At 43.3% G+C, this 15,532-nt stretch overlaps 1 protein-coding gene across 2 annotated transcripts in view; it reads left to right on the top strand.

Moving 5' to 3' along the window:
• Window positions 1-601: 601 nt before the first annotated feature.
• Window positions 602-15,532, top strand: part of ALKBH8 (alkB homolog 8, tRNA methyltransferase) — a 79,984-nt gene continuing 65,053 nt past the window's right edge. The window contains exons 1-5 of one of the 2 annotated variants that reach the window (XM_074943370.1): window positions 602-680; window positions 4,616-4,805; window positions 12,598-12,838; window positions 14,261-14,392; window positions 15,311-15,406. In XM_074943370.1, coding sequence (XP_074799471.1) covers window positions 634-680; window positions 4,616-4,805; window positions 12,598-12,838; window positions 14,261-14,392; window positions 15,311-15,406 — 706 coding nt within the window. In that variant the 5' untranslated portion in view covers window positions 602-633. The other variant, XM_074943379.1, reaches the window with a different exon arrangement.

The following is a 15,532-nucleotide window of genomic DNA, read 5'->3' as shown; positions in this document are numbered from 1 at the left end:
CCAAAGGGGTCTGTACATATGAAAAAAGGTTGAAAACCACAGGTGTAGGCCAGTGGTTCTCAACCAGGGGTCCGCGGTGCCCTGTGCGGGGTTACAAGCAGGTTTCAGGGGCTCCACCAAAATAAACCAGATAGCAGGGCCAGCGTTAAGAGTCACTGGGGGCGGGCCCAGGAACGAAAGCCAGAGCCCGAGTCCCACTGTGCGGGGCTGAAGCCAAAGCCTGAGCAACTTAGCTTCGCGGGGTGGGGGTGGGGGACGGCTATGGCATGGGGCGCCTGGCAATTGCCCAGCCTGCTACCCCGTAACTCCACCCCTGGCTTTTAATTTATTGCAGAATCAATGCAGAAAACCACTTATTGTGGCACAGGCAGGCTGTGGAGGTTTTATAGCATGCTGGGGGGCTGCAGAAAGAAAAAGGCTGAGACCCCTGGCATAGGTCGGCAGCAAAACCTGCCTCACCCACGGCCACGTCAGGGCACGGGGGGGGGATACCGCACTGCCTCAGGGATGCTGCAGGGTGAGCACGCGCAGGAGGAGATGTTGAGACCACACAGCTACATGGGGACGAGAGAGTTAACCGGGAAGGGACGCTGCCCGCCACGGGCATGATGGGAGCTGTAGGCAGCGAGGCTCATGGGAGTTGTAGTCAAGGTTTCCCCAGAATGGCTGCCTCCCGCAAGGTAACGTGCGTGGCTCCCTCTGCCACCTTCCAGCGGCTGCGCGGGTCACAGCTGAGCTCCGGGGGCCACGCTCAAAGCTGGGCGGACGCCGCTGGCGAATGTGGCCCGTGGTAGTCACCGTGTTAACGTGAGCAGGAGTAACGGCCTGTTGTCAAACCCGGTCCCTGCGGGTGGGCTGGAGCTCAGGGTCTGTGCTGCCGGGGGGGGTGTCACTCTTCGTCTGAATTTGGTCTGACAGCAGCCGGTTCAGGGCCCCCTCAGGGACGTGGATAACTGGGGCTTTAGGAGGCCATTCATCTCTCAGCCCCCCCAGGGCAGAGTGCAATTCTGCTCAGCCTTGCCATGCTGCTGCTGTGCTGTAGGAGAAGGTCACTGTTGGCAGCACGGTCCAGTGGATAGCCCACAGGCCTGAGAGGGTGGAGACGTGTTCTAACTCATGCTCTGCCACTGATCTCTGCATAAATTAGGGCAAGTCTCTTCATTTTTCTGTTTCCCTTCCTACCAGTGCTTAATTTTTGCCAGGGCTGAGCCCCAGCACCTCTGGGCTTGCTGCAGGAGTTATGAATGTAAAAAAAAATTGCTTGGGCCCCGGCACCTCTTGCGTTACAAATTAAGCACTGGTTCACACCCTTTTCCTGTCTTCTCTAGTTAGCCTGTAAGCTCTCTGGGGAAGGGAACATTCTTATTGTGTGTTTGTACAACACAATGGGACTGAACCCAATCTAATCTTGACATGTGAATAAATAATAATAATTTCTGGAATTATTATAATTAGTGACAGGTTGAGCCCAGGTCAGACCTCTAGATCTGGCCAATCCTGAATGCTGGGAGTCAGTTTTTAAAATACAAACCCAGATTCACATTTTGCAAATGACCCTACCTTTATAAATGGGAGGTTCAAAGCACTGCAGACTTTGTGATATTTGCAGCCCTGATCTGTATCTGAAACTTGCATCTGGAGCTCATCTTCGATTATAATCTTTGACTTTGTAAATAAATGCAAAGTAGATTATGCAGAACTTTAGCGATTCAGACCGAAGTCCATCTTGTCACCCATTAGTGTTTCATGTCAGCAATCTTACACAGTAAGGCCCTGATTCTGCAATGTGTTTATGTAGACCTGCATTGAAGTCAGTGGACTTCCATACAGGTGCAGGAGTTGCCTCTCATTGCAGGATGGGGGCCTTAATGGTTAAAGGGTATAAAATAAGACTGTTGTGTCTATGAGAAGTTATATATTGGACCAACAGTTAACTAAGTGAAACTATATATGGCATGTTATCATGAATACACTACATTTTATAGGCAATATTAAAAACATCATCAAGACATTATGGAAATAATAGATAATAGGATTTGAAGGATTGCTCCCTCCCGCCCTCCTCTCTTCTTTTCTCTGTTTTATTTCCATTTTCTATCTAGGAATCTTTTTCCAGAAGTGCTAAGCACCTGCAAAGTGAAGTCAGTCACTTTATAACTGGGCATAGTGCTCCATCTGCTGGTAACTAGCACACGTAACTACAATCTAAATTAATCTTGCTGTTCTCTTCAGAAATTGCTCCTAAAACATATGGGGCCAGTCCAGGCTCTCCATTGTTGAGCAAAACTCTCCATTAACTGTTTCCATTAATTTCAGTGTGGCATGATATGGATCATTATATTCACAGCTAAAACTGCCAGTAGAGCATGATTGTTCCTGTGTTTTTGTTTTAATTTTGATGCATTTTGAGGGGTTGTTTTCCAGTGCAAATGAGTTAAGGTCCATAATAAGGGGTTTGAGTCTCCATTGCCTTGTACCTTTTATGGTAATTTTGACCTAGTGCAAAGTGGATAAAAAAATGTTACAAAATGGGAATGATAGAGTTTTTCACTCACCATGCAAAGGTCAAAGGGCTTGATTTTGCTCATTAAAGTTAATAGAAGCTTTGTCATTGTTTTCAATAGACATAGGACTGAGAGCCTTAAATGGATATGTAATGTACAAAACAGTGGAAAATCAGGCCCAATATGTGCAGGCAGACAGTGTGCAAGCTTTCCTATAGAGTCTGCCATACCATTGTCCTTAAATCCCAACCTGTGTTTGCCTTTGATATTCAAGTCCTGGGCTGATTCTGAAGTGGTTGATTAGTGAATCAGGCCAGAATCGCTCCAGCAGTAAAAGAGGTCTAGTTTCAAGTCTCTCAGGAAAATTGTGTAACTGATTTCTCAAAATGTGTTCTTACAAAGATAAACAGAAGTTTTAACTTTGTTCTTATATTTTTCTTTGTGTTGTCCTCTCCCAAGTGAAAACTAAATTCACTGCACCTTTTGTTTAAGCAGGTATGAGTTTCCCTTGTCTTTACCTGGCTGATTCTTGTTTTCTTGTATTCTGAAATACACATTACAGGCATTGCTATGTTCCACGTGTTTCATTGTTTTGTTTTGTTTTCAACTGCAATCTATTTCAGATAAGAAAAGTATTCTGAATTTGCAGTTTTCGTAGGCAAATGTGAGCACCCTTCAAGGGACATGACTGTGGACTGAGCCCACAACTTCCTCTAGCTTTCTCATTCATAGGAGACCGCAGGGAGGGCAAGTGGTCATTTACACTAGTAAAACAGGGAGTACTGGGATGCAGGAAAGGCAAATCAGAATTGAGTATAGGCTAAAACTGAGATCTGTTATCCTTTGGAATAGTCTCCTAAAGGAGACAGTGAATGCCCCATCACTCAGGACTTTTAAAATAGATAGGACTGCCACTAATAAATGTATAATGGGGAATAATCACACACTGGTAGGAAGACGGATTAGGTAGCTTCATAGATCTTTTCTGCCTCTGTATCTGTGTTTCTGTGGTCATGTAAGTGACATATTTCATTAGGGAGTGCTTTTCCCATCTGAACTGGTGCCCCAGCATGGTATTAAAGTAACTGCACCAGCAGAGAATCCCCTTTCTCAGTTCAGTTGTAAATGTGAGAACCTGGCTGTTCAAAGATTGCATGACACTACTAGGCAAAGAGGTCAAAGACAGAATGAGCATGGAAATTCTCCTACGCCCCTCAACCATATGAGTAATCAGTTGAAACACATTTTCAGAACAGAGCTGTTGCTGCTGTCCCTGCTGGAACTTGTTGTATTGATCGAGGACATCACTTTCCAGTGCTGGCAATTCATTTTCTTTCACAAGCATTTTAATTCACCTTAGGGTTAAAGAAGCGGGGAGGGAAAGAGAGAGAATTGTTTTTTGGTTTTTTTTTTTAAAGGAATTTCTTCAGCACTGTTTCATTTCAGGGTTCCAAATTTGTTATTTCCATTTTTTATTAATTATAGTTCCCCTTAAAAACCATAGTGGAGGAGCAGGTAGGGTGAAAAATTAATGTCGCAAGCTTGTGAATAAAGGAACAGAAAGGGGAAGAGATTAAACACTGAAATAAAAAAAACATCTGGCATTATATACTATACTTAGGACTCCCCTCATAGCAGCCTAGCTGGTTGGGAATTTTTTCTTCCCTAATATGTAGCATAGATTGCCCTTTATCTTGTATGAATCACCCCCCAGGAAAAAAATCCTGTGGGGATGAATTGAAGGGGGAAAAAACAGTCTCTGCATTCAAGTTAATTTTGTGATCCTCTCCCCCAATCCCCTCCAAAATTGTAAGCTAAATGAAGTTCCCCATTCCTACCTGAAAAAGGAATTGTGAGGGAGGTGAATAATCTCACCGGAACAGTGTGAACTAGGTGAATTTTATTCTCCATTTTTCAAATGGGGAAAAAAATGGGACATTCGCCCAAGATCTGTGAGGGATTTGTATTCAACATGGTATTAGAACAGAGGTGTTATTAGTAATAGAAATAATGGATTTTTTACAAAGGAGTTTTATGTTGTCAGTGGCTCTTTAAAAATTATTTTAAAACGGCCTTTGAATAAATGACATATTCATATTTCTATTTTTTAGGAATCTTGAATGTTTTCTCCCGTCTGCTGTGGCCTTGTCTTTCCAAATCTCGAGTGCAGAAATGGACAGCACCGGTCAAAACAATCTGAAACGGAATAAGTCTGAGAAGAAATTATTGAGGAAACAGATCAAGGCCAGAAACACTTTAATGAGGCATGAGGGCATCGAGTGTGTATCGCACACCACAAAGGTGACGTGAGGTTCCAATTGTTATGTGAGCCTGACTGCACAGCTTATCCATATCCTAGCCTCCCCTATATACTGGCTAAAGTGCAGTTCTGCTCTGAAAAGTGACTGTGAAAAGGGCAGTGAGACTCCATGTTGATTGTTTCACATTGATTCCAAAGCAGAACTGCACTTTCGGCTTTGGTCAAAGCTCTTTGTCCATGGAGAAACTCCCAGTGACTTTAATGGTCTTTGGACTAGGTCTTTTAGGCTGAAAGGATAGTTCATGTGGCTGGGAAAAGTTCTGATAGCCATAATTATGTTACTAATAAAATTTGTTACCTTCATCCATTAATATACATGTTAGAGCGTCACATTCCGTTTCCCATATTGCTTTCTTTGTCTCCTCTGCTTTCATTTTTGTGCCTTCATTATTCTTCCCTCCATACTTCTCCACAAAGCATAATCTCTCTCCTTCAAACTCCCTATTAAACCCCACTCCTAAAAATCTTTTCCAACACTAATCCGATCCTCACTAGTAATCTCACTTCAGCTTCTCTTATGTAAACTGTCATCCCATGTCTTGCCCTGTCTGTCTCAGGGCTCTTCCTCATTCTAGTCTTACGGTTGCCATTGCAATCTTGGCAGTTGTTTTAAGGCAAATTGTTGGGCTTCGTTTACACTGAGATTTAAAACCATGTGAGGATGTAGGTAAATAATGATTTGAAAACCTAGTGCAGATGGCAAATTCTTTGGGAAAGGGACTACCTTTTCGTTCTGTGTTTTTACAGCACTAGCACAGTGGAATCCTGGTCCGTGGCTGGGGCTTGTAGGTGTTAAAGCAATCCAAATGAAAATAATATAGTAATAATAGTCAGAATTTGTAGCTGAATTTAACCCAGAGACTTCGAAAATCCTCTGAACTTTGTGATACAGCGACAATACACAGATTAGGTAATGAAGAGACTTTCCTAAAATTCCCTCTTCATTGAGACTTTGTTTGCTAGGTTTCAAGCCAGAATGATTTTTTTTTATGTTTGCATTGTAAACCTCTGGAAAATGTGATTTGTTACAGTACACAAGTACTGACACTGTCCTGAGACTCCATAATAGAAATATCTGTCAGTAGTTATTCAGACATGTCACCTAGCACTCCTTGTTAAGATTTTAAGAGTACTGTGATCCTTTTCCATTTATTAAATCTTTCCCTCCCATTTTCAAGCCAATTTGCTCTCATTTGGAAGAATTAGACACTATAATTTGAAACAACAAAACTTTTTAGGATCTGCTTTCAGAAAAGGTAATAGAGCATTTATAGAAATACTTTTAGAAAAAGATTGGCTGACTCATTCTGGGAAAGATGTTCTGAGGAGAAAAAATGTGTGAAAGGCAGATATGCCATTTTAGGCCAATAACAGCGTATGCTTGCTAATTATATGAAGGCACCAATATTGACTGCATACTTAAGGTTGCATTTAATTTGCCCTTAAAGTAGGACTAAAATCCCTCTGTTTCACACTGAAATGATTGATTTACTATCCAAACTTGGCAAAATAACTATTCAGAAGACAATTGGACTTTGTCTGTAATTTTTGCAAAATATGTACGATCTTTTGCAGAGGAAATATTTTAAAATGCTTTTTTGAAATTTTGTCATATTTTGTTTAGTTCCACTAGCAAAACAACCACACTCCCCCAACACACACACATTCTGATAACTCTTTGGACATCAGCTAGTTTTAGAGACAAGGTGGGTGAGGTAATATGTTTTATTGGACCAACTTCTGTTGGTGAGAGAGACAAGCTTTCATGCTACACAGGAGGAGGACTGATAGGTCAGATACAGAGTGAGAGCTTTGTGAAAAGCGTTCACCCACAGGTGATGTTGTGTTTTTGTCTTTTATTATTTTCCTGAGAGAGGGCTTGTCTACACTACAAAATTATGTTCACCTATCAGTCCTCAACCTCAAAGGGAACCTGCCCAATACTTTCAAAAGATGAAGTTTAAATTCATAACTTTGCTAGACACTAAAAATCATGGTCTTAATAAAGACATTGGATTGATGTTTCATTATGACAATCTGTAACTCATTAACCCTCCCTTTTTGTCGTATTACTGTAGGGATGTTAATGGGCCACTTCACCTTGAATGGTCCCTTAGAATATGTGGTAATTGCTTATGCTAAACTATCTGTTGCACCTTGTATTTAGCTGCCATGCTCAGAGTACCTTTCCCGGACCTGATGAAGAGCTCTGTGTAGCTCAAAAGCTTGTCTCTCTCACCAACAGAAGTTGGTCCAATAAAAGAGATTTCCTCACCCAGTCTCTCTCATATCCTGGGACCGACACAGCTTCAACAGCACTGCATATCAGCCACTTCTGAAATTCTAAAATTAAACACTCAAAAGGTGATTCCTCCTTACTCAAGTGAACCTAAATAAACAGCGGGGCTGGCTCTCTCTCTTCCACCCCTGAAAGAAAGAGAGAGAGAGAAATTCCATATGAAGGAGTCTCAGAAGCTCAGCTATCAGCTCCATTTTGAGTCTGCATCTTTTTGTGATGAACCTGATGGCATGGGTGAGACGGGGACTTTGTGGGAAGCCTGTGATTGAGGGAATCAGTCTGTGCTGCGGCATTAGTGCTTTAAGAGAGCCCTGGTATGCCTCAGTGCGCCATGAAGCAGTGCTGGGGCAGCTGAGCATATGCCTACACTGCAATGCAAGCCCAGGGTTAGTGGGACTTGAGTCTGCAGACCCTGGGTTTGAAAAGTCAGGGGCTTGAGTGTCCATGCTCATTGGTGACCTTAGGTTTAGAAATTTTGAGTCAGGGCCCCACACTGGGGCACCAGCATCCATACTGCACTATGCAGACCCAAGTCCAACCAACCATATGCCAGACTACTTAGCGTCCTCCCAAAATGTGGACGCTCTAGCCCTTGGTTCATGGTGCAGCGTTGAAAAACTTGACAGTCCATCCCGCACATCACAGGAAGTTGTCACAGCCCGCCAACAAATCCTGCCAAGCCATTGTTTTGATGTTCATGCTCCCAGCAATTGAAGCCAGCAGCATGGAAGAGTCACCATTTGAAGAACTTCTCTTGCTTGGGCTTCCACTCCTGTATCAGGAAACAGGCGGAGCGTCCAAGAGATGCTGGTGCACATTTCAGCAATGTTTTGTGACCCTCCGAAAGCACTTGATGGAGCTAATGATGGAGCAGCAGGAGGAGGACGACGACGATACAGATATGGAAGAGTGGTACTGGCTGGTACGACTCGCGACTCTCAGTATAGTTGCTGATGTCCTCTGTGTAGACCGGTGCTACTGGAGTAGGGCTGCAAGCGCAGATTGGTGGGATCCCATCGTTATGCAGACCTGGGATGACCAGCAATGGGGTCAGAACTTTCGCATGAAGAAAGCTACATTCCTGGAACTTTGTGAGCAGCTTGTCCTGTCCCTCCAGCATCGTGAGACCTGTGTGCGGGCGACCATATTGATCCAGAAGTGGATTGCTATTACTGTTTGGAAGCTGACTACTCCAGACTGCTACAGGTCAATTGCTAACCAATTTGGTGTTGGAAAGTCAACTGTGGGTGAAGTGGTGATGTAGGCTTCTGAGATGATCATGCAAGTGATTTACCCAGCTGCGGTGGACAGAAACTATATTTGTGAAGTAACTGCTGGTTTTGAGAGAATGAGCTTTCCAAACTGCATCGGAGCCATTGATGGGATTTGTGCTCCTTAGGGAGCAAATGAGTACGTAAACTGCAAAGGGCACTATTCTGCTGTTACGCATGCCCTTGTGGACCACAGAAGCTGATTTATGGACACTAGTGTGGGCTGCACTGGAAGGAGGAATCGTGATGCCAGGGTTTTGTGCTGGGCAGGAGTCTACCTTTATGGAGAGGTTGGGATTCTATTTCCACCAAAGGACATTGTCATAAAGTCTGACTGGGAGTTACTGTCCCCACTGTTATCCTGGGGGACCCCGCATAACCCCTTTTACGTTGGTTTATGAAACTGTATCCTGAGCTCGGGACCTGGCAAAAGAAGGGTTAATCACACTCTGAGCAGGTGCAAAATGGTGGTTGAATGTGCATTTGGCTGACTGAAATCCCCCTGGCACTGTCTACAGACGTGTTTGGATTCCAGTGTCATCAATGCTGTCCGCATCACTGTGGCTTGCTGTGCTCTTCACAATCTGTGTGAAGCCAAAGGTGAGCTGTTTGCCCCTGAATGGAACTATGGCAGTGATGGATTGCTGAATCAGTACACTCAGCCAGAAAGAAAGTGCACCTGTGACAGCTGCGGCAGGATGCACCCAGGCAACACAAATCCGGGATGTTCTGTGCTCCCACATTATGGGTTGGCATGGGCCAATGGAAGAGGGAGAACAGCATGTTTAGGAATGTTTTTCTACATCAATGTTGACAGTAAATGTGTGTTGTGACAACACATCATTGAAATGTGTGTGAGGGGAGGATATTGTCACTGTATACAGTGAATGGGGCATATTCATAGAGTCATAGAAGATTAGTGTTGGAAGAGACCTCAGGAGGTCATCTAGTCCAATCCCCTGCTCAAAGCAGGATCAACCCCATCTAAATCATCCCAGCCAGGGCTTTGTCAAGCTGGGCCTTAAAAGCCTCTAAGGATGGAGATTCCACCACCTCCCTAGGTAACCCATTCCAGTGTTTCACCACCCCCCTAGTGAAATAGTTTTTCCTAATATCCAACCTAGACCTGCCCTCACGTATTTTTATTTTGGATGACCTGACTGTTAATGTAATGGACGGGGAACTGTGCATTTTCATTATTGATTGATTGTACCCAGAGGTACTGAAAAATTGTGTATGGCTATAACTTGCCCATTTTTCCTTACCCTATGGTTATCTTTATTATTCAAAACAAACATTGTAAGACATGATGTAGTGATGGCAATAAACTCTCTGAATAAAATAAAAGCCTTTATTTGTGTTACAAAAATAGCAATATTAAAGCATTTCCAGGCAGGCAAGCCAACTGTGTTTGCCACCAAAGTATTCAAACTTATGGTACCCGAATAGCACATCTGTGAGTGGAGTGTGTTGGTCAGCTACTGCGGTGGCCCTCGAAAATATGCCCTTTCCCAAAAAGTGCCTAGCTGTCTGGAGTTCCTGCTACGGGAAAAGTTTGCACCTATCAGCCCGTGGGATTGGGTCAAAATTCATGGGGGGAATCAACAGGATGCTGTGCTAGCATCTGTATGGCTTACTGTCTTCCCACAGCATCTCATACAGGCTTTTATGACTGCATGCAAGCACACACTTTAATAGAACGGAGAACTCCACAGCCACCCCACCCCCTCCCAGACACATTTCCGGATGGCATACTTACCCTCCACTCCTATTTTGGACAAATGATTTTGTCACCAATGGACTACATATTTAAATGGGCCACATTTCAACCTCCACCTGCACCACCACCACCTGGACAGTTCACTGTGTACAGGTGGCTCGTTACACTGTTGTATAAGTACAGAGCAGTGTACTCACAGGGAAAACAATATAAAGTTCTTATTTTTATAACGCCCCAGCACCAAAGTGCTGTCCGTGCAATCTGCCATGAGTGGATACCCGCTGCTGCCGCAGCTTGTAATAACTTTTGCGTTGCTTCATAATCCGGAAATCCTCTCCATTCCTATATTAATCAAAACAAACATGGAGCCAGAAACTTACCAGGCTCTTGGGTTAATTCTGTTTCTTCCAGTTCTGTGGCAGGCTACTGCTCAAGCTGGGGAGGGCAACAAAAGGCTCCTCCAGACCCAGGATATGCTGCAGCTGCTCCAGTGGCAAAGCCTCCTTGGACTGGTTCCAGCACCATAGTGACTTTGCTGGCCTGAGTCGGTGCCTGCTGGACTCTTCCATTCCTGTATTGGATTCAGAGATCAGAAGTTTGCCACCCGGGCTGACCAGGCTGTTGTAAGCACTATTGGCTCCGTGCTCGGTGCAGTACCCCACACCCAGTCAGACTCCTCATAAAAGGTTCAGGATGAAGGCGGGTTCTCAGAGGTGCAGTTCTCATCCCTGGATTGCCAGTAGTTGGTCTTGAGCTGCTTGATCCATCTTCTGAGTGGTCACTGGTCCAGTGACTTCCCAGCACTGCCAGCTTCTTCTCTATCTCTTTTTACGCGTGGTCATTGCTAGTACTCCTACTAAAACAAATCTTTTTGCTGGCCTCACATCAGAGATTCACCAAAATCTGACTGTGCTCTCGGGACCAGGAAGTGGTACGCTTGACAAAAGATGACTTCTGGTTGATAGCCGTAGCTAACGACGGAGAAGGTTTACTCTGTAGCTCAGTGATCAGAATAAAATGGAAGGGTTAAACGCTGCCTGGCTGTACAAGCGGGGTTGCTTCCATTTCCTGGGGGTCAATTGGCTACTTTTCGGATAGAGAGGACAAAGAACAGTGTCTGATGGGTTTGTGGGATAGCATTGGCTAACTCTCAGCCTGAGCTGCATCCACATATGCAAAACGATGGAGTTTGGGCCCGAGTGCCAGTGGGACCTGGGCTCGAATCGACTCATCCTGCAAAGTCCTGGGGCCTGGGCCTGAGTCAGCCAGGCTTGTGTGTAAATGGAAGAGGGGTTTGAGCTCAAGCCTGTGTCTGAGCCCAGGCTTGCATTGCAATGTAGCCATACCCTGAGTGTCGCTGCATTGAGACACTGGCACATCAGTGATGGCAACTCGTCCCATTGAGACTACTCCCGTGCATAAGTGTTTGGAGGATGAACTGTGGCCCTAAAGCTGTATTTTGAATTGTGTAGCAGGCCCCTTGGATAATGGGTGATTCTATTCTTTCAGCAGGATGTCCAGTATATCTTTACTTTTAGTATTTTGGGGCATCCCCAGCAAGCTAGCATCAACTCAGAGAAGTACCCTGAAGGGGATCTGAAGTTGGGTTCTGAGCTGATCCTGCTCAGGGCTGATTCTGCTCAGCACTGGTTGCATGGTTAGTCCCTAACATGGGGCATGAGGGATACCTCATATTGCTCTCAAGTGGCCCTCCTCCCCTGGCCCAATGAAAGAATAGCATGAGTGGGTTATGCTAATGAATGCATCAGACTCTCTTCAGACAGAGGAAAGGGTTACCCTTCCTTGGGGAAGAGAGTAAAGAGAAAAATATTGAGGATGATGTTGGAGGCCACTCCTTCAAAAAAGTTATTGGGGGAGTTTAGAAATTGGCTGCTGAGCTCAGTTCTCTCTGAGTTCATTTGTGGGAGCCATAGCACTTGGCTGTCATGAAAAAAATCAGGCGGATACAGTTAATACAATGGGATTTATTTTTGTTCCACCCTTTCAAGGGTATTGAAGGACACTTACAGCCAACTGTTGGCTATGGAATCTGCAAATACAAATAAATTCTGTAGCTGAGGGACAAGAATGTTCAGGGCATGTGCAAGGCACATGTCATCCCTGTATTGTAAATGTGTAGACCCCCCTTCCCATCCCCCGCACAGATACCTGTCTGCAGGCACAGTTGTGGTGTCTGTACACACAAACATGGGCATGTTATGTCTCTCTGAACTTGAATGCTCTTGTTCTGTAAAAGCCTGTCCCCTAAATGTGTGCTGTACTAATGTGCTCTGGGCTTCAGATAACCGCAGACTAATTGAAATAGAAACATTTCCTTTGGAATATCAAACAGAATAATCACAGACCGATGCAGAGATAATAGCTTCATTTCTCTTTATGACACTTGTGTTTGTGAAATGCTATTTTCAAGAAAACAAATCAGTGGTGACCACTAACGTGTCTATTTAATTTTTTTAAATTAGAGCTTGGTCGTTGCCAATGGAGGTCTGGGTAATGGTGTGAATAGACACCAACTGCTCAGGCTAGTAGAGGCATGTGGATTGGTGGAAGCACTCTTAATGCCTCCAAATAAACCGTATTCATTTATGAAATATGGGTCGACAGAAGAAGCAAAGAAAGCCTACGACGCTCTCAATGGGAAAGAGATAACACTGGAGGACTCCGACCAAAATGTTACTTTGTATGTTAACTTTGTGGAAAAAGGTATCAATATTCTGCTATCCCATAAAGCATCCCTGTTTTTCCTTTGCTTTTCAGTTGCTTGTTATAGTGGAACCGTGGATAGAATTCTGGCTCCCTGAGAGTCAATGGAAGTTTTGTCATGGACATCAGTGGGATCAGAAATTCACCTTATATTTTTGAACTGTGTTTGGTGAATCATTCCTGGTTTTTGTCTTTTATTATATGGAACTTAGAGCAATCTGTGGATGCTTGAAACAATACTTCATATGGTTAAATAAAATAGATGAATAAATACATGTATTAAATATAAGGGTCAGCTTTTCCAGGAAGCTGAAAAGCAAAATTAATTGCCCAAAAGGATCAAACAATAAAAGGAACAATAATCTACTTTCCTCATTAACCAAAGTCTAGGGAAAAGAGAGGGGTCTTGCAGCATACCCTGAAATCTGGTCTCTTGTAGACTGAGGTATGGAGTGAATGTCAGAACTAAAGACCTTTCACAGAAAATGTCCTGCTAGCAGCTCCTTCTTGTTTAATGCTAGGAGGCTGCAGCAGGAACACCTCCGTGAGCACATGTGGTCGTATCAGGTGGAGAGAGAGAGATGGTCTCTCTGGTAGCTTAGAGCCAAACCATTTGTTGCTGGAGAGGAAGGATAGTCTTTGTGGTGAAGACAATAGGTTGGGACTTGGGAGGTCTGAGGTCAATTCCCATTCTACAGACTTCCTGTGTGACCTTGGCCAAGTCATTTGATCTCTCTGCACCTTAGTTTCTTATCTGTAAAATAGGAACAATAACACTTGCCCGTTTAGATTGTGAACTCCGTCTCTTTATGTTTGTAGAGCATCTAGCACAATGAGGTCCTGATCTTGGCCCCTAAACTCTACCACAGTACAGATAATTTTCAATAATAATTCATACGGCTGTAAGATGGGAGCCTGTTACATAAGTCATTTTCTATTAAGATAGGTGTTGCAGTGAACATTTGATCACATCTGGTTGCACAGCTACAAATGGCCATCTTAATTTTATGTCATTTCTTACATTTAAGAAACAGCATATAGCATTCAGACATGATACTTTCTTCACTGTACTCTATGCTTGTCAACCACGAGCAGTGACAAATCCTGAGTCCTGGCAAGATAAAATTGAATCCAACTAGAATCTCCCCTGAAACGCATGGGAAAGTTTTGACCTTTATTTTGACAGACAAATACGATATTTTTTGAGAGAGAAAACACTTAAGTCTCTCGGGTCCTACACAGTGAAATTTGAGAATTGGGTTGTATAGCACAGAACTTGGATTCTGATCCTGTTTTATGCTACCAAGGAGGATAATTAATTCAGATGATGATGATCTATCTAGGGTTTATCATTATTGATAAAAGAACACAAGGGGATCATTTTCCATAAGCAGTAGCACTGTTTTATTTTTATACCCACAGTGCATTGGGAGGACATTATACCTATTAGCTTGCCTCCAGGCCTGATGATGGTTCAAGAGCTTGTGTCTCCTGAAGAAGAACAAAAGATGTTGGAAAGTATTGATTGGACAGAAAATGAAGTCATTCAAAATGGTTAGTAGAACCATAGAAGGTGAGACCTTCACAAATAACTGCAAATTGTCCTTTTGTTGAATTTAATTTCTGCACGAAGTCTGCATCTTGGACAATTAATTCCTTAAAATCATTCTGTATATTTAATCCTTTTAAAATTGAGTTTTATATCATACAGTTACATTTGAATTATGCTCCTGCTTCCAGAAGCAGCTACTGTAGAGTCATTTCCTGACAGCATGGTCAGTCAATGAGTTTGTTCTGAGAATGCAGCACCTGTAATCTGGTAGCCTGCCTGGGAGCTGGAGCTTTTGTAGCACCAGAGAGAAGTCAAAGAAGCTCCCTTCCCAGTTGCTCATGTAGTTTCAAATGAGCTCTGTGGAATAAATTTCTTAACAAAGCCAGTTATTTTTTCCAATTAGCTTCCATATTACAAAGTAACTTTTACTCCTTGACACAGCACAAAGCATTATATTAACTTTAGTTAGTCTGCAGTGTAACGATGCAAGGAAGTGAAAGTTCCTATTATGTCCATATCATGAGCTTGTTCAAAGTGTCAGCCATGGCTCGAGAAAATTGGTACTGTTGTCAGAGAGAGACAAACACACGGTCCAGGGACCTACAGCCCTTGCTCCCAGGTGTAAGCATTGATGTCTGTGGGATTGCTGCTATGTGTAAAAGCATCAGGGTTTTGACTTCAAAGAGAAGTGGTACTAAAGCTGTGTGTTGTTTTGTCACTCTTAGTACATGGGAAAGTTGAGTTGTGTATTGAGGTTCACAAATAATAGTGTTTTCAACTATTGAATAGTTCTTGAGCTGCACAGAGATTGTGTGGAATAGGCAATAGGCAAATACCCTGCAAGCATAGCGAATTGTGTAAATTAATATATTTTACATATTTTAATATTTTTACATTTTTTAATTTTTTCTGCTTCACAGCCCAGAAGTCTTTAAAACACAGAAGGGTAAAGCATTTTGGATATGAGTTTCGATATGACAACAACAATGTAGACAAAGATAAACCATTGCCTGGAGGTGAGAACTTTCCAATGAAAACGCATTTTAAAATGGCATTTGTTTTAAATCTGTTTTCCAACAGATACACACAGAACGTAACTTCAGTACAGTGTAGTGTTCCAGGAAGTTGTATAACTAAAGCCT

This window comes from Natator depressus, chromosome 1 (genome assembly GCF_965152275.1).
Source record: "Natator depressus isolate rNatDep1 chromosome 1, rNatDep2.hap1, whole genome shotgun sequence".
Lineage (NCBI taxonomy): Eukaryota > Metazoa > Chordata > Testudines > Cheloniidae > Natator > Natator depressus.
This window is presented reverse-complemented; position numbering and strand designations above follow the sequence as displayed.